Genomic DNA, 18403 nt, shown 5'->3' with positions numbered 1-18403 from the left:
AAAATTATGATTTTTTTTTATCCCTATAGTACATTTTGGGGCATTTTTGCCCAGGCAGGTGTAGACGCGATTCTGGTGAACGGTCATACACCTCCGTATTGACCCAATATGAAATGGTAAAGGCCTATCTAAGATGAAAACATGAAAAAGGGGTTTGGAACGGGTATGCAACCATAAGCAACACGCCTTGGACAAGCATGACTATGACATCCTTCCCCGCTCAATTGGTTGACGTCCTTGTTGACCGACTCGAACAAGCTGGGACATCTGTCATGCAGCCTTAAGCAACATGCTTTGGCCAAACATGACCGTGACATCCTCCTTGTCAACTGACTCAGACAAGCAAGATTGGGACACTCTCACATGTTTGTTGAGCTAAAAACAAATTTTATTGGTATACATTTGAAAAATGTCGTTTTAAAAATTAATATATTTTTTAAAATTTTGTGTCATAATTTTAAAAATTTAAAGTTGTCTAATAAATCTTTAATTTTGCGTCTAAATATATATAAATATAAAATTTAAAATATATTAAAATGACATGAAATTATTAGATATTCAAACTAAATAAAAAAATAAAAAAGTTAATTAATTAAATTATCATTTAACTAAATTAATATTCCAAGAAAATAATTCAGGAAAAATAACATAGTTTTCTAAACCGCCCTAATTGAGCAAAACCCCGACCCACAAGATTTTTCTCCGTAACCGTACGACAAAATCAAACCTCTTATCAATGGCGACGATTACTGGCGAGGAGAGGGCGGCGCCGAAGGTGGAAGGGGCTGACCTTCTGGGGCAACCGACCTTCGCAGAGCTCGACAATGGCCGCTTCCGGTGCGTCGAGACTGGCCACGAGGTCCTTGCCAAGGATAAGGACTCCTACTCTCGGACCAAGCGCTGCCGTCTTGGCCTCATCGATTTCGCTTTGTCCCATCGAAAAGCTCCTCTCAATATGTTCGAGCTTGATCCTCTCTCCCGGTAATCTAAACTTCCTTTTTAGATGCACATACAATTCGTCATCATACATGTAGATGAAATATATGGAAGTTTTAGCTCAGTGGTCCTGTTTGATTTCTTGGATACTGTGGAAATTCATTGAAATTATATTGAAATAGAGCTTCTATTTGATGGATTGCAGCCTGATAATTGAAAATGCTAGGATGAAATTGAAGTCGCGTAGAGTAGTATTTATTTGGTTGCTATTGTCTTGTAATGAGCGCTGTTATTTGAGCTCGATTAATGTTGGAAGTTGGTGACTTGGGTCTTTTTGAGTATGAATTTGTCGTTTCTTGGCATCTAAGTTGTAGTTATTTGGTTATTTTTGAATGATTTTTGCCCTTTCTCTTGCACTTGCAGTTATTTCACGTTAAGTTGGAAATTGGCCTTTTCTTTTTTGCAGTTCGAAGCTGAAATGCAAATTGACTGGTGATACCATCAACAAAACAGAGGAACATATATGGAAGCACATTAACGGCAAACGTTTCCTCAACAAATTAGGTTTGTACTTCTCAGTCTACATGGATTGTTTATGTTAATCCTTTATCTTATCGATTATATGGTCTTAGCAAGTTTGTATTTTCATTGTAGAGCAAAAGGAGTTAGAGAAAGATTCAATGGCTAAATCAGGAGAGCAGAAAGGCAAGAAGAAGGCCGCTAAGGCTTTGAAGCATAGTACAGAAAATTCAAAGAAGAATAAGAAGGAACTAGAGAAGATTATTTCTGAAGCTCGTGAATCGAATGGGGGTAGTGACGCAGAGGATGTCTTCTGGATGCCTCCAGCAGGGCAACGCTGGGATAACGACAATGGAGGAGACAGATGGGGTTCAGAATCAGATTCAGAGCATGAAAGTGATAAAATCAATGCTATAGGTAGGTTTGTCTAATTTTCAAACTTGACATTATATTTACGTTTACATTTCATTTAAATCACAAGGGTGCTAGGGAGAAATGTAGTAGGTCATTGAATGCAAAATCTAGAATGAGGGGTAGCATGACATCAAGTGTGAGCCGAATGTATATTAGAATGGTTTAAAACTTTGTGACTACTCTGTCACTACTTTCAAAGTAAGGCAGGGAGTTAGGTTGGTGTAAATGGTTGTGTTAGAGGGATCTTGGGAGTTCTTTCTTGGGTTTGGTTTTTGGCTCGTGGATTTGGTTTGGGTTTGGGTTGCATGTCTTTGGCTGTTTGGGTATCTCCCATGCATTTAAAAGGCAGGAACATGGTGTTTAGAAAGGAAGTCAAAGAATAATTGACAGAGGATCTGATATAGCTCTGTGATTCAACCATTTAAAAATTTGTTCAAGTTACCTGTGGGTTGTCAATGCTTACATTTACTGGGTATTGGTGGGGTTCTTTGGTGATGTTAAAGATGTCTTCCTCCTTATATGGATGGAAAGCTATGTTTTTATTTCTATCACTTACTTTGGGTAGTGAATGTGTTAGTCTTATGTACAGTTTGGTGAAGTTTTTTGTATCTCACTGGTAATTTTTCAGTTTATCAAAGGAAACGTATCCTTTCTTGTCAGAAAAGGAAAAAGGAAAATAGAATGCTAAGCATCCACATAATAATGATACCACCAATGGTTCTTCAAGAGTTTAGAGAGCACTAACCAATCCTTTTGGACTCTTAAGAGATTTTATTAACTGTCTATTACATGGTGAGACTTTGGTTGCTTCCAAGGCAACTGTGATTGGGCTGGCTTGGTAGTACCTTTGATGATGCTCCATAGCATTTTGCTATTGACGTTCCAGCTTACGATCCTGATAAAGCATTGAGGGACCCCTGTAATTCTCTTAAAGCATGGTTGCTCCCAAGTCGTATCATATATTTCCAGCTGTTGGAAAGCTTGGGCTATTTCTCCACTATTTGTTGTTTCTTGTTATAGGGAGGTGTGCTCTCCTGTCCAATTTTTTTGGAAGTGAGTTTGTCCTTAGTCTACTTCCTCTTCTGCCTACTTCCTCTTCTGCATTGGCCGCCACTTTGGAAAGGATGATTTTTCAATTGCATGATTTCTCTGTTGGTTGAGAAGAATTGTGTCGTTCTGTTATACCCATAGGTCAAGAAAGAAAGAAAGAAAGAAAGAAAGGAAATGCGTCTGATGCAGCTCCGCTCGCTGCTCGCCACCGGCAAATACAAACGGGTCAGTCAGCAAAAGACAGGGCGGACCCACGTGGTTTCGAGGCCATTTTGAAGCAGAGAGGAATGAGGGTCGATTTAAGGTAGTGGCCGAGTTCGTGGAGGGGGTTCGAAAGGCGGGTTGTTACAGTTTGGTATCAGAGTTTTAGGTTGATAGGTTCTATAGACTGTCTAGATAGAGAGTCTTAGAGTTCTCCATAGCCCAGCTCAACTACGTCGTGCCGCGGTCAGGTAAGCAAAGCTAACATGAGTAGTTTAGATCTTTTAGTGAGCTGAATTGGCTGACTGATACAATGCTAAGTTTGAAGTTTATGTAACGCATGATGAGGTGTTGAGAAATGTGGGGAATAAATCTTAATCTAAGATGTGATTTGACAAAAATGGCACCCAAAGCTAGAGGCGGTATTTGCAGGCGTTGTACGGGTGGTGGCAGAACACATGCCACCGATGTTCCCTCTCAAGAGACGCCTGAGATAGAGACAACCCAAGTCCTTACGCCAGACACAACGACACCCCCATCACGCACCGTGGTGATGATGTCTATAGAAGAGCGGCAGAACTTGTTACAGACCACCATGACTAGTCAAGTAACAAACATTGTAGACGCAGTGCTGGCAAGCCGATCAGGGCATGGGCATTGGGATCAGTTTACGTTAAAAGAGTCTCGCTACTTGAGGGATTTCAAGAAGTATGATCCCTCGTTGTTTGATGGGCGAACCTTGGACATAGAGGCAGCAGAGGCTTGGTTGGTGGCCATCGAGTTAATCTTCAAGTACATGAACTACTCCGATACCCAAAAGGTCCATTGTGCAACCTATATGCTAAGACATCAAGCCCAGTTTTGGTGGGAGTCAGTTCTCCGCTCCTTTGAGAATAAGGGCAAGTAGGTGACATGGGAATAATTTCGAGAGGCCTTCCTCCGAAAGTACTACCCTAGGATTGTTAGATTTTAGATAGAAGAAGAATTTATACCGTTAAAGCAAGGGGAAAGGACAGTAGAGGAGTGTGAGCACGAATTCACTCGATTGTCCCATTTTGCCCCAGACATTGTGCGCACTGATGAGGCCAAGACTGAGAGATTCATCAATGGCCTAAATTGGGACCTTCAGGGACATGTGTCGGCCCATGCATCACTAGATTATGCCGAAGCTGTCAGGGTCGTTATTGTCATCGACAATGCCGACCGTCGAAACACCAGGGGGCCCAACAAATCAGCAAGGCTCCATTAATAAGAGGAAGTTTAACATAAACTCCTCCAGGTCTCGGCAACAATCTCCTAGGAGGCAGTTTGACCAGCGACAAAACCCACAGAGACAGTTTGACCAGCAGCAAGGGCCGAGAAGACAATTCGACCGACAATCGCCTCCAACCATTGGGAAACAAAAATGTAGGCCGTGTGACAAAGACCACGGTGGGAAGTGCTTGGCTGGGACAGGGGCTTGTTTCAACTGTGGAAAGAGCGGGCATCGGGTAGTTGAATGCCCCCATAAGGGAAGGGCAGATATTGACCGACCTTCAAGGTTGAACCAGGGGAACCGTGGCGGGCCGCCACCACAACTCACTGAGCCACAAATGCAGGAAACGCGGTGACAAGTACTTGGCTATTATGCATTTGCCTTGTTTGATTCTGGATCAATGCATTCTTTTATATCCACTACTTTCGTTAGACAAGTACTAGTTGGGATAGAGTCTTTAGAGTATAGTCTAACAGTGTCTACTCAAGCTGACACGATAATGCTGGCTGAGGAGAGAATCAGTGAGAGAAAAATGAGAGAAAAATAAGACTGGCAGGACGCTAGTTTGAGGTGACCTTGATAATCATCGACATGACTGACTTTGATGTTATTCTGGGGATGGACTTGCTCGCAGAGAACTATGTCTACATTGATTGTCATGGAGGAGAGTTACTTTTTCAGTCGCCATCAGGAGACAGTTTCAAATTCAAGGGCACCAGGTCCTAAAGCGTACCCAAGATAAAATATTTGCAATGAAAGCAGATAAACAGGCATGAGGTTGTTGGGGGCTTGTGCCTTGGACTTTACAAGCAACTGGGACGAACACTTGCATTTAGTGGAATTTGCACATAACAACGTTTGAAATGTATTTTTGAACGATGTTGTATTAAATTTTCTTTATGTGCATGCACGCTTAAAAATTTTAAATTACATGCATATTTTCAAATATTTCATGTCAATTAAGTAATGGTCCGCGACTTGAAATCTCGAAAGGCGGGTCGTTACACGTTCCCTTTAGTTAACTGGAAGATCCTCTTCCCACCAAAGAGAGGGCATCCTAACATATAGGGTTGAATCTTGGCCTTTGCTGCCCAAGATTAGGTAGGGATGTAAGATGAAACTACAGTCAGCTAAATCAACTGAAAATGAAACTAACACTTACTTTGAATGCAATTGATATTAGTTTGGATTGGTTTGGTTTAGTCCAATCTCTTCAAGTTCAGTATTTTAGTTCTCTTATATATTGTTCTTTCTTGGGTAATGTTATGTTGCTTCTGCTAAAAGGAGAAATGTTTCCTGACATTCTGTTTATGGCTACTTACAATTTTACTGTACTAAAATTTGATTTTCTTCTCTTCAGACGATGAGGATAAAGATAAACATGGTGAAAACGAGGCAGTTGAATTGTCTAACCGGTACGTTAAAGAAACCGATAGCTAATATATAAGTCGTTTTTTTCCCATTCTGTTCCAAATTATGTCAAGTTTCACGGTGATCGTCGTTTACTTACCGAATACGTTTATGATCACAGGACCAAAAGAATGTCCATAGAGATTGGACCCAGCAGCTTTGCTTCAAGAAAGAAGAAGAGTAAGAAAAGCTCCAAGTGAAGCCACATTTCTTCAGGTATTCCTCAATAATCCAACTATATCTCGCTTGCTTAAGCGTGCACGGATGCCTCCGTTCGCCATTTTCGGTATGCTTCATCGCTCTAGGTGCCAATTTTTCCAGCTTAACTTTACGTTTAACTAATCACCATGCGCTTTCATCGTCCTCCCTAATGTTCTTAGCTTTAGCTAGCTTATATATAGCCAATTTGAATCTTTATTGAGCAGGCTTCTGTTTTTCTCTCTTTTCCCTTCTTGTGTAGACATGGATATATAGATTGGTTCATAATATTTATTACATTTCTCACTCGTGATCCTGTTCTTTTAAAACCTTCAAATTTGTTCTTAATGTATCACTTTATGTTAGAAAATCTTTGTTGATGTTGTTAGGACTTGAAGAAAACTATAGCACATAAGAAAGTCATATAATCACTACTCTTTCAGGTAAGTTTTCACATAGATTGGAAAAACAAGAACTTGAACATTAGGAATTTTCTACGTTATTAGTTATTATTTGTGTTCGGTGGTAAATTTAGAATCTAAAGACATTTCCATGACCCGTCATAAGTGCTCAAGGTTCCTGGGGCCGCGGCCACAACTATTTAGTATAGTTGGCAAGGCTTGGAAGCAAGCTACCAGCGCCTATCGGTGAGAACTAGGCTTGACTTGGTTAATAGTGCTCGCTCCCTTGTCTGCTCATGCTTAATTGGCCCGAAGTTGTTGAATAGTAGTAGGCTTGACTTGGTTAATAGTGCCCGCTCCCTTGTCCTGGAGGCTCGTGCTTAATTGACCCAATGTTGTTGAATAGAAGTAGGCTCGACTTGGTTAATAGTGCCCGCTCCCTTGTCTTGGAGGCTTGTGCTTAATTGGCCCGAAGTTGTTGAGTAGTAGTAGTAGGCTTGACTTGGTTAATAGTGCCCACTCCCTTGTCTTGGAGGCTCGTGCTTAATTGGCCCGATGTTGTTGAATAGTAGTAGGCTTGACTTCGTTAATAGTGCCCGCTCCCTTGTCTTGGAGGCTCGTGCTTAATTGGCCCGAAGTTTTTAAATAGTAGTAGGCTTGACTTGGTTAATAGTGCCCGCTCCCTTGTCTTGGAAGCTTGTGCTTAATTGGCCCGAAGTTGTTAAATAGTAGTAGGCTTGACTTGGTTAATAGTCCCCGCTCCCTTGTCCTGGAGGCTCGTGCTTATTGGCCCGAAGGAAATTAAATAAATTAACCGATAAAAATAATAAATTAGTATAAATTAATTAAACTAATAACAAAAAGTATATTAAATAGTTAAGATAATATAAAAAAATTAATTATAAACGTAACTAAACTTTAACAAATCTAAGTAAAATATTAATAAGTAGTAATAATATTGAATAATTAATTTATTGTTAAATAATACTACGAGTCTCGATGTCGAAGTACAAATTTAATACGACTTATTCTACTTAGGTGAACTACCTACATTTTTATAGCATATTTTCAATAATTGACAAAATAATTAATCACCAAAGTTCCTTTTATAATAAATCTTTGAAAAATAAGCTTTGACCAAAGGAAAAATTTAAAATGAATGGCTTTTCAAAAGAGGGAATATATATATATATATATATATATATATATATATATATATATATATATATTATAAAAATTAAATTAATAAAAATAGTCTTACATACAATAATATTCTTGAACTTTCGAAAAAATACCTCTAAAATTTAAAAAGTATCGTTAATGTCTTCAAAAATTTTAATATCACTTTTTAATTTTTTTTTTAAATTAAAAAATATTTTTTTTTAGAATTTATTTATTTTTATTTTTTATTTTTAATAAAAGTAAGACTAACATGACATACAATAAATATGAATAATATTCATATTATCAATTAGGTTTCGACAATCTTACTCAACGCCTTACTTTAATGAGTGCTTATACAACGTTATGCCTGCTTTTATAGTAAAATAAATAACGATTAGGAGTGTTTATATGACCTGGTAACTCAATTAACTGAGACTACCAATCTAAACCATAAAGGTTGAGTTGGGTTAAATTTTTTTTTTTTTCATTTTTCAATTTGAGATCAGTTGAATTTTTGAAGAGTCGAAAAAAAAAAAAATTTGGTATGCACGTTTATAGTTTTTTTTAGTTGGGTCAACCTAATTGACCCAAAAGTAGGGTCATAACCCAACCCTATCATACTCTTAAAAAAAATTAAGAATATTTAACGATTGTAACCGATCTGATATTAGTGATATTTGACAGGTAAATGTTTGATATTTGAATTTTATGTGATTTTAGTTATTAATGTAATATGTACGGTGGATAAATAGTATTTTTTTAGATAATAATAAAAAAAACAACCTAACAATCTGACTCAACTGAACATAGATGGTTGAGTTGAATTGTGAACTCTATTCAGGTTGTTCGAGTCACTAAGTTGACCAACCCATGTGCACCCCTAATGATAATACTAATTATTTGGACAGAACACAAATGTTCATGAAATTTGAGGTTGATGTCTATTTGTTCCCGAAAGTCTTAACCCTTAAGTATAGCTGACAATAGACTCTTTAGAGATAATGTAGCTTGTAAGATCGTATATCTTACGAAGCAATCCCAACTTGAATTCTTAGTAAATTAAGAGCGATAATGACTCGTTTTATAATAGCAAGTAGACAAGTCAAATAGTAATTTTTCAATATATTAACTTTTTTAAATAATACTTTTGAAAATGATACTTTATATTATAAGATAATGAAATTTAAAAAAAAAAAAAAAAAAACTTGGGGATGGGATTTTGCTTGTCTGTGAAGTATGGGAAGCAATCCACGCAACCTTTTGCTTCGTCGGCAAACCATAACATATCCATTTCCACGTGTCATACAGCTGTATGCCCAGCTGGATTTAATGCATTATTGCCCTAATTACAAAATTTACATTATTACTACTAATGCAATTTTAATCCTTTCTAATTAAATTTATTTTAGTTAATTTTCTGTCAATATTAATTTATTTTAACTAAATATAAATTCAAACTCAAAATTTAAATGCTCATGAATCTGTTATATCTCACATTGGTTCGGGAGGAGAACGAAACACCTTTGTAAGGGTGTGGAAACTTTTCCTTAGTTTTAAAAGCAACTAGGGGAAGCCCGAAAGAAAAAGTACAAAAAAGACAATATCTACTAGCGGTAGACTAATATCAATAATAATAATAATAATAATAATAATAATAATAAAAAAAAAAAGCACGACAAGACGATGGAAATTCAAATAATGCATTTATTAATGATGTCGTAAATTCAAAATCAAGTAAAAATTTAAATTATAAAAAAAAATCCTTAAATTTATTTTTATTTATTTCCAAACAAAATTTATTAGAATTTTGGGGAAATAGTTATTAAAGATTTAAAGTAATAAAATATCTAAAAAAATAAAAATAATATCTGATCATAAAATATTTGATAAGACCTGACATTGTGTTTATTTATTTAATAAGAGACGTGCGGTTACGTTTATAATTGACATGAAAGTGACTAATAATGAAGATTCTTTATTTATTTTTTTATTTTTTTATTAGAAAGAACAACCGGGAAGATCCCGTCGTTTGTTCAATGGCGAACTGATTGAATTCCATGATTGTTTTTCTTTTTCGTTCGCGGAAGTCTTCGAATCCCACTAATTTCAAGCGATGATTCGACATTGCTTTGTTACCAAACTCCGGTTTAATGCCTAATCAAGGAATCGTTTTACCAGATTAACAAATTCAAGATTCCCGTTGGAACTGGAAGTCAAAAATCCGTTCCACTTTCCATTTCTCTTTTTCTCTTTTCTTGCAGAAGGATTTGATTTTATTATCTTCGTTGTGCGTTTCCTCCTTTGAAGTGAAGTGGATTTTGCCATCAATCGCGGATACGGGAAGCAATTTGAGAAACCGAGACGATGGTACGGATTTCGTTTTCGTTCCTTTTCGAGATTCTTTTTTACTTTTTCATTGCGTTCTAGGAAATAGGGTGAAGAATCTGATGATGAATTTGTCTAGATTGCTGGTCTTTTTAATGGCGTTTGGTGGTTTCATGATTCTGTAGATTTGAACTGATTGGCGTTGGGTTGTGTGACTCGTGAGTTTGAAATTTTCAACTTATTTTCTTTTGGCGCTGAGGATTGGAAGTTGTTAATGGTTGAATGTTTTGAACGTTGAAGTTGAAAAGATTTAAGGGAGTTTGTCAAATCAAATCGTGTTGTTTAATTGCATGTTCATCTCTTTTCATATACGTAATTTTTTTCCCCAGGAAAAATTGCTTTTATATATCATTTCCGTTCTTTGGCCTTTTCTTTTTCCATTTTTGACAGGCGGCGGCAGTCTCTTGTGTTTGAACGTTCCTGGTTTTCATACCTCGTTTTTTCTGTTTTTCTTTTCCTTAGTCGGTGAAGAGGCGTGGCGTAATGGAATTACAAAGCTACGTATTTTGATTTCAATAAAAGCTTGAAATCTCCTTTAAAACTTCATTTGTGAGAGAATAATTTATACTCTTTGGCCATTTGGACTTGGATTATACCCTTTTGGATATACTGGTATCTGCCTTGTAGCTGAGGATTTTGATTAATTTTGGCTGATTTCATCGTTTTTCTTTGTTCATTAGACAAGAAGAGGTTCCAAAGATTTTGAAGAATTTGATTTTATCGTCTTTCTTTGTTCATTAGACAAGAAGAGGTTCTTAAGATTTGGAAGAGAATCTGATTTCATCGTTTTTCTTTGTTCATTAGACAAGAAGAGGTTCTTAAGATTTGGAAGAATCTGATTTCATCGTCTTTCTTTGTTCATTAGACAAGAAGAGGTTCTTGAGATTTGGAAGAATTTGATAGAGTTTGAAATTGATGGGGGCTGCAAATTCAAGGGAGGAACCATCGGTTCGGTCCGTTTCATCGTCGTCATGGAGTGATGCATATGCTCAATCCCCATATACTCAAACCCCTTATGCTCAGGAAACATATGCTCGACCTCCATATGGTCAGCAAAGTCAGAGTTATGTGCCACAGCAATCATTTTCCTCACCGCAGTATTACCCTCCTCCTGAAAACTACCATGGTGGTGCTGCTGCTGATAATAGAAAGAAGTTCGACAGACGATACTCAAGAATTGCTGATGATTACAAGTCCTTCGAGGAGGTAAGATAGAATGGAATGTTCCTAATGGGAAATTGTTTTCCAATATTAAACTTTGTTAATTTACAAGTTTGATCACGCCTTTGAATTTTCAAACGTGTTTAATAAGTACTTGCGTGCCTAATAAATCTCTGAACTTTCAGTTTTGTGTTAATAAGCCCCTATGTTTTCAATTTTAAAGTTGAAGGATCTATCTAACACAAACATGAAAATTTAGGGACTAAAACTTTCGATTTAACCTTAAATTTTGTGTGGAGAGTGCATGCAAACAAATTATTTCTTGCTTACGAATGTTATTTCCAGTTTCATGCATGCATCTATAGCCTTGATTTTCTAAGAAAGAAACAGCTTCGCTTGGGTTCAGCCTTCTGTGGTTGGAAGAACAGAATATTAATTGGTTGATAGCCATTGTTTTCAGTCGGTTTTCGTCATGTTTTGTTTTTAGAAGGATATGTTCTTCGCTTGATGCAACTGTATTAAGGATAAAATATAAGAACTTGGTCGTATGCATTTTCATATTTACATTCTGCAAACTATATAATAAGGTGAAATTTGTTTTCTACAGGTAACAGGAGCTCTTGCTCGTGCTGGGCTCGAGTCGTCCAATCTCATTATTGGAATTGATTTCACAAAGAGCAATGAATGGACAGGTGCAAGATCATTTAACAAACGAAGCCTTCATGACATCAGTAATGGTCCCAATCCTTATGAACAAGCCATATCCATTGTCGGGAAAACGATGTCTGCTTTTGATGACGATAATTTGATTCCGTGTCTTGGATTTGGAGATGGTAATTACTTAAATTGTCCTCGGTAGGCTGTATTGTTCTGTTTCAAATTTCCAAGCCTCCTCATATTACAAATGTCTTATGTAATTTGCAGCATCTACACACGATCAAGATGTCTTTAGTTTCTATCCAGAAGGGAGATTTTGTAATGGATTTGAGGACGTGTTGAATCGTTATAGGGAAATCGTTCCCCATCTACGTCTTGCAGGTTCCAGAATACATTTACTTCTTCATACTTTATATTTTATCAAATTATTTCTCACATACATGTAATGGTTCTTACGAGGTCATTTGTTATTCTATAACAGGACCAACATCATTTGCACCTGTTATTGAGATGGCAACGACAATTGTGGAGCAGAGTGGTGGCCAGTATCACGTTCTGTTGATAATTGCTGATGGGCAGGTACTAATACAGTTCAATGGAAAAAAATTGGTGGAATCTGTTTCTTTTTTCTTTTTTAGAACAAGCTGAATTTTCTTAAAATGTTTCTTATGAATGAGAGAATAAAGGTTTAAACATTCTTTTAATCCTTGTACTTTAAATTTTGCCCCTATACTTTCCTGTTCTTAAAACTAGTCCTTATTCCGAAGGGACCAAAATGGTGTTTTAACCTTTTTTTTTTTTTTTTTTTTTTTTGAAATTTGATTGAGAATTCACGTGCGAGAATAGCGAGATATCTGTTCTTCTGTTCCTTTATCTTTTTCTGAAATGAGAAATATCTCAGGTGACTAGAAGTGTGGACACTGAGCATGGGAGGCTAAGTCCCCAAGAACAGAAAACAGTTGATGCCATTGTGGCAGCAAGGTGGGTATAAGATTCAAATATTTTTTATTAAATTTAACATTCTGTACAAACTCTCATAATTTTATATGCTTTCATTTCAGCAATTTCCCCCTTTCAATCGTTTTAGTTGGTGTCGGGGATGGACCGTGGGATACAATGAAAGAATTCGACGATAATATCCCCGCCCGTGCCTTCGATAATTTTCAGGTAAGCAGAGGCATGCCCTTGCCTTTTGTTATCTAAAATCTGCTTGCTTTGCTTATCTTATATAACTGCAAATTTAAGAGACCCTTTTTCTTTTTGGTTCCCATCTCCCTTTAGTTTGTGAATTTTACTGCAATCATGTCAAAGAATGTTCCCCAGTCCCGGAAGGAGACAGAATTTGCACTTGCAGCTCTGATGGAGATTCCTTCTCAATATAAAGCCACCTTGGAGCTTAATCTACTAGGGTAAGAGGCGTTTATTCCATATGTTATTTTAGTAGGAAATTTTTTCAAAAGGGAATCATCATCTTTATTGTCACAATCATTTTATTCGTTCTTATCCCAGGACTCGGAAAGGCAATGCTCCAAAGAGGATTCCACTTCCTCCACCTGTTGCATCTTTCAGCAGACCAAGACCTCCTCAATCCTTTAATTTTCAGCCCAGCGTGCCTCCATATCCTGGGGATAATAATTCAATCGAAACTGTTCGTTCGATCGATCTTTCGTCCTACGATGACAAGGTAATTTTTCTGTGCTGTGATGTGGATTTGTTTGACTACCGCTCTCTAACTCTGACTGTTGCAACTAGTTTTATTTGTCCTAGTGACTCTTGGATGATTTTTAGAACGATGTGAAGTGCTTAAAAACATTTTATTTTATGTAAATTGTGAGATCCCACGTCGGTTGGAGAGGAGAACGAAACATTCTTTACAAGGGTGTGGAAATCTCTCCTTAGCAGACACGTTTAAAAACTTTGAGGGGAAGCTCCGAAGGGAAAACTCAAGGAAGGCAGTATCTGCTAGCTAGTGCTGGACTTGAGCTGTTATATAAACATAAGCATAGTTCTACCGATTCTTGTACTGTTGGTCATTATCTCGGGGTGGCTCCATATCACTAAGATTTTGATTTAAGAACGTTACCACATCCATTTTCATTGTCACTTTAAGAGTTCTTATCTCAATACCAACCGCTAGTTTTTCTGCTCACAGTTATGCGGCATTTGCCTTAGTAACCCAAAGGACTTGGCATTTGGTTGTGGACATCAGGTAATCTTCTGTGCTTCAAGTTTACAAGTATGACTAAAATTTGAGTTCTTTACCCTAACAAATGTGCTCGTCAATCGCAGACTTGTGGCGACTGCGGACAGGATCTTCAAATATGCCCGTTCTGCCGGAGTGCAATCCACACACGGTTAAAGCTCTACTGATCAAACCTCAACGAGTCATACTAGTCGAAACAATCATCATGCAAGTTCATGATATGATACACAGGCATAACGCCTCGATATCGAACAATTGCTTGGCCCTATAGATGTGAAAATGTAGGCAAACAATTCTATTCATACCTTTTGTTACAGAATGATGCTTTTATCAAAGTTTGATGGTTTGAGTCTTCTTGGTTCCAGTAGCCCATGGTCAGAGGAGAAGGTGTTGTAAATGAAATTTGGCCACTGGAATTCATTCTTTTCTTCCTTAAATTTATTTATCCATTGTCTTTGCACATAGAAAAATATGTTATGTAATGTAATGTAATGTATGATATTTTTGTGTACTTTTTGGCATGTTATTTTATCAATGAAAAATAAGGTAATTTTATCCTCTCAGGGTTACATTTGTTGTTTAAGAGGGATAAGTCATTGTATTTCAATATTTTTATTACTTTTATTTTATTTTATATCATACATTTCTAAAATAAATATATTTTCAAGATGGGTTTAGATGTGATAGAAGAACAGCAATTGGGAAGTTGTTTGTTCGTCCCTTGTTCTTCCCTCATGCTTTGGCCAGGGTTGGGAGCTGTACCTGTACCTGTTGCAGAAAACTCAAATTTGGGTAGCAAGATCTTATAAACGATACCGATATCGACTACTGTATGAAGCCAAATTAACGACCGTCGTATTCATTTAAAGGTAAAAGATACCGAAGATCATACAGAGCAAAGTTGTCAAATTCTAAGGAAGCTGTGTGATTCGAACAAACAACTGGCTCTATCTATCTAACAGTCCTCTTGGGCTGCAAATATTGATAAGTTTAAATCAAGCCATTCACAGCATGAACTCAAGGCCAAACTGAATTTTCTAGTAATATCCACTTGAGAAAAGAGAAAAAGAAAAGCTTTGAAATTCCCCAAACTGAACCTGTGCTTTCGTCGTTCTCACTCTTCCATAGCATCGCCTCCTTCGATTACCTCTACTTTTTCCTTCAATGGCGTAATCTTTGTCAGCAGAACCTCTGTAGTTCAAGAAAGCATGAGTCATCGGTCGAGCAATGGGGGCATAAGGGATGTGGAAAGAGACATAAAACATGAAAGCTATGAGTAAACAAATGACTAACCTGTTTTTTTGGGGAAGGAATAGCCTTTTGAACTGACATACGTACGAGGATTCGGCAACAGGTGGTTTCTCATATAATCCTTTTGGCCCTGCGAGTCATCGACATACTTTTTAGATGCTTTCCTTTATTATCTTCACAGAAATCGAGGCACATTAAGAACACGAACCTTGGTAATAACACAAACATCGACGTTACTTCCACTCCCCAAATCGTTAAATATCCCAGAACATATCGCCTCGGTTACCAGCCGAATCCCTTCATCCCTCTACAACAAGGAAATAAAAGCTCACCAATCACCATGGTAAGATACACCAAGTTGTTCAAATTTAGCTTTATCTATATAAGCACATGAACTTACAGTCAGGCCTTCTTTGTACTTCGATTCAAAAACAGACATTGCAGCTAGAGAACCCGATCCCATTGTAGCATATGGCAAGGTGTCAGTGGATCCGTGAGGATAGATCTGCAGATGAAGTATAGCATTAAAAGATGGCATGTTATGCAACCCAATATCGTTTGTTTTTCAGAACCAAAACTCACGGTATGTAAATGAGGTCCAGTAACATCGACTCCACCAAGCACCAAAGCGGCTGAAACGTAGCCTCGATAACTGGAGGACACAAGGGATGGGAAGACTTCAATTTCATGCTACAAATAGATGAGAGATATGGAAAAAAAATCCAAGTAGACAAAAAAGGCTATACCCAAAAAGGTGTTTCTTGAGAAGGGTCAGAGCGGTAACGACCCTTGATTCTCGACCAGTGTGGTAACGATGCAATTGCAATTGGGAGCTAACCATGTCTTAAAAAATGCAAGAATAGTAGAATTAGTTATGACAAAACTAACTAGCAGAAGCAAGATACCACCAACTACCTGTTACTGCCTCTGTATCAGCAGCCGTTCCTGCTCCACAACAATATATGTTCGGTGCCATATAATGAATTTTCTCACAGTTCTTGTCAGCAACAATAGGGCCTTCAGTAGCACGAGTATCTGCCCCAAGAATAACACCATCCTGAAACAACTCAGGAAGATTAAACAAAACATTTATTCGAATTTACAAAAGAAACTTCGGTGTAATATAACATAGTTGAAAAGAAGAAAACATGTAGTGATACGCATTACATTTGCTAAGTAACTGGACCAGACTACTCAATTCAGTCATCTTAAAAAATGATGGGAACATTATCAACAAAGAGAATGCTTAAATGCTTAACACAACCAGCAGATAGCAATTTTAGTACAACTAAGACGTTTCCCCATTTAAAAATTTCTTCATACAAAGGATATCTGCTACACTTTGATGTATATGCATTAAGGAGAGATTGGGAGACTAATAAAAATTTCTCGATAAAGTTATGTCCGGAAGAACAACATTTGGCTCCAAAAAACAACTGAAAAATAATAAGATTGATCTATGTTACAAGAGTGGCCGATTACCTTGAAGATTAAACCCACAATGGTAGTTCCAGTCTTAAGGTAAGACGGAGATTTAAGACCTTTCTTTGCAAGCATATCATTTCTTCTGCAGAGATCAAAATTAAATCCACCCTTGGGAGGGGCATCAATTGCAGTGCTAGACATAGCTAAATTTCAAGTGCACCTGCAAAGTTGAAACAAAATATCGAACTGGCTTCCGGTCGAAAATGAACAGAAAAATAAAAATCAATCAACCCCACAACTTGTTACAATATGCTTCCAATAATCCAACTAGAACATTCTAACGAACACTGAATCAAATTAACTGCTCGCTTCGCTACACCCAGAAATGAAAGATGGCATAAATGAAACAAACTTCACAAGTGAAATCTCGGAACCTCAACCAAGACTAAAGGATCGCTATACATTCCCAACCTATAAATCACAAAGAATGAATACCCCCCAGAAATCAAACATGGAACAGTAGAAGGGAAAAAAAATCCCCATTCCCTAACACTTACATTCCATCCCGAGTCTTTCAAGCAATAAAATACGAAAAAATTTACATGTTGAACGTTTGTCATTACTTCATTTGATGATCTAACAAAAAACTAAGAAAATTATCGAAAGAAGCAGTATCTCAAATTCCCAGTTCGCCAGGAGCGGGCAGATTAAAATGGCAACATCAAATGGTTGAACACGAAGAACAGAAGAACTGGAAGATTCAGATTTGTTAAAATCAAACCTGAAAACGAGGAAAATGGAGGATCCAACTTGGGGAGCAGCGAGAGTTCGAGTGAGGCTTGAGCGAATTACCTCCTCTCCTCGTTTCTTTGTCTAAAAAGCAAATAACTTGCAGAGAAGGAAAAGACATTTAAAAAAAAAAAAAAAAGATTTGGGGGGATGAAACTGAACTTCAAGTATGGGCCAGAAACTTGGCATAATTAATATTGGGCCTGAAAGTTCTACAGGCCCATTTTGTTTGTTTGCATAAATATTGGGCCTGAAAGTTCTACAGGCTCATCTTGTTTGTTTGCATAATTAATATTGGGCCTGAAAGTTCTACAGGCCCATCTTGTTTGTTTGCATAATTAATATTGGGCCTGAAAGTTCTATAGGCCCATTTGTTTGTTTTATGCCACGGCGTATTTAATAATATTATAAATAATTTATTATTGGACAAATTAATTTATAAATATTTTTTTTTACATCTATTAGTGAATACATAAGCGTCTCTTACTCTTACTATAAATATTTTAAGGGTTTTTTGGACTTTTCAAATATTTTTATTTAAATATTTGGAACGAGGTTAAAATTGTCATATTTATAACTATTTTTATTTTGTGCTAAATTTTCTACTATATTTAGGTTAAACAATTTTATATGTGATTTCTCTTGTATATTTAAAAAAAAAAGAAAAACAAGAATAAAATTACATTTAAGTTACATTCTAATTTTAAACTCGATATTTTAACCCCTAAAATTTTATTTAGTAGTATTTTGATCTATGCAAAGTTTTTAATATTAAAATAAAAAAAACTTCCATCCAAAATTAACGGTAAATATATATATATATATATATATATATATGTATGTGTGTGTGTGTGGAGAGAGAAAAGGTAGATTTTTCACATAATTTTAGGATAAAATAAAATGCAATAAAATAGGAAGGAAAACAAAATATTGGGCCAGAAAAAAGAAGTTGGAACAGAAAAAAAAAAAAAAAAAAAAAAAAAA

General features: G+C 36.6%; 3 protein-coding genes across 5 annotated transcripts; 2 read left to right on the top strand and 1 right to left on the bottom strand.

Moving 5' to 3' along the window:
- Positions 1 to 675: 675 nt before the first annotated feature.
- On the top strand, positions 676 to 6291 carry LOC111442070. The gene is made up of 5 exons (XM_023079331.1): positions 676 to 981; positions 1403 to 1500; positions 1591 to 1872; positions 5736 to 5790; positions 5907 to 6291. Exons 1-5 carry the CDS (start codon positions 737 to 739, stop codon positions 5983 to 5985), a joined length of 759 nt encoding a protein of 252 aa, XP_022935099.1. The 5' UTR covers positions 676 to 736; the 3' UTR covers positions 5986 to 6291.
- Positions 6292 to 9527: 3236 nt separating this feature from the next.
- On the top strand, positions 9528 to 14514 carry LOC111441985 (E3 ubiquitin-protein ligase RGLG1). Of its 2 annotated transcripts, none has more exons than XM_023079222.1 (11): positions 9528 to 9915; positions 10738 to 11139; positions 11702 to 11927; positions 12019 to 12132; positions 12233 to 12330; positions 12653 to 12732; positions 12813 to 12918; positions 13033 to 13160; positions 13261 to 13435; positions 13904 to 13960; positions 14041 to 14514. In XM_023079222.1, exons 2-11 carry the CDS (start codon positions 10849 to 10851, stop codon positions 14119 to 14121), a joined length of 1356 nt encoding a protein of 451 aa, XP_022934990.1. In that variant the 5' UTR covers positions 9528 to 9915; positions 10738 to 10848; the 3' UTR covers positions 14122 to 14514. The 2 variants fall into 2 exon arrangements, with proteins under 2 accessions (XP_022934990.1, XP_022934989.1); XM_023079221.1 differs by having other exon boundaries at positions 9529 to 9915; positions 10799 to 11139.
- Positions 14515 to 14906: 392 nt separating this feature from the next.
- LOC111441993 (proteasome subunit beta type-7-A) lies at positions 14907 to 17524 on the bottom strand. 2 transcript variants are annotated; one of them, XM_023079233.1, is made up of 9 exons: positions 17412 to 17524; positions 16688 to 16850; positions 16121 to 16262; positions 15952 to 16048; positions 15788 to 15857; positions 15606 to 15710; positions 15414 to 15512; positions 15248 to 15335; positions 14907 to 15145 (listed from the first exon to the last, which is right to left on the bottom strand). In XM_023079233.1, exons 2-9 carry the CDS (start codon positions 16829 to 16831, stop codon positions 15069 to 15071), a joined length of 822 nt encoding a protein of 273 aa, XP_022935001.1. In that variant the 5' UTR covers positions 16832 to 16850; positions 17412 to 17524; the 3' UTR covers positions 14907 to 15068. The 2 variants fall into 2 exon arrangements, with proteins under 2 accessions (XP_022935001.1, XP_022935000.1); XM_023079232.1 differs by having other exon boundaries at positions 14907 to 15149; positions 15251 to 15335.
- Positions 17525 to 18403: the final 879 nt, after the last annotated feature.

Source organism: Cucurbita moschata, unplaced genomic scaffold (assembly GCF_002738365.1).
Source record: "Cucurbita moschata cultivar Rifu unplaced genomic scaffold, Cmos_1.0 Cmo_Scf00004, whole genome shotgun sequence".
NCBI lineage: Eukaryota > Viridiplantae > Streptophyta > Magnoliopsida > Cucurbitales > Cucurbitaceae > Cucurbita > Cucurbita moschata.
The sequence above is the reverse complement of the archived record's forward strand: the minus strand, read 5'-3'. Positions and strand labels throughout refer to the sequence as shown.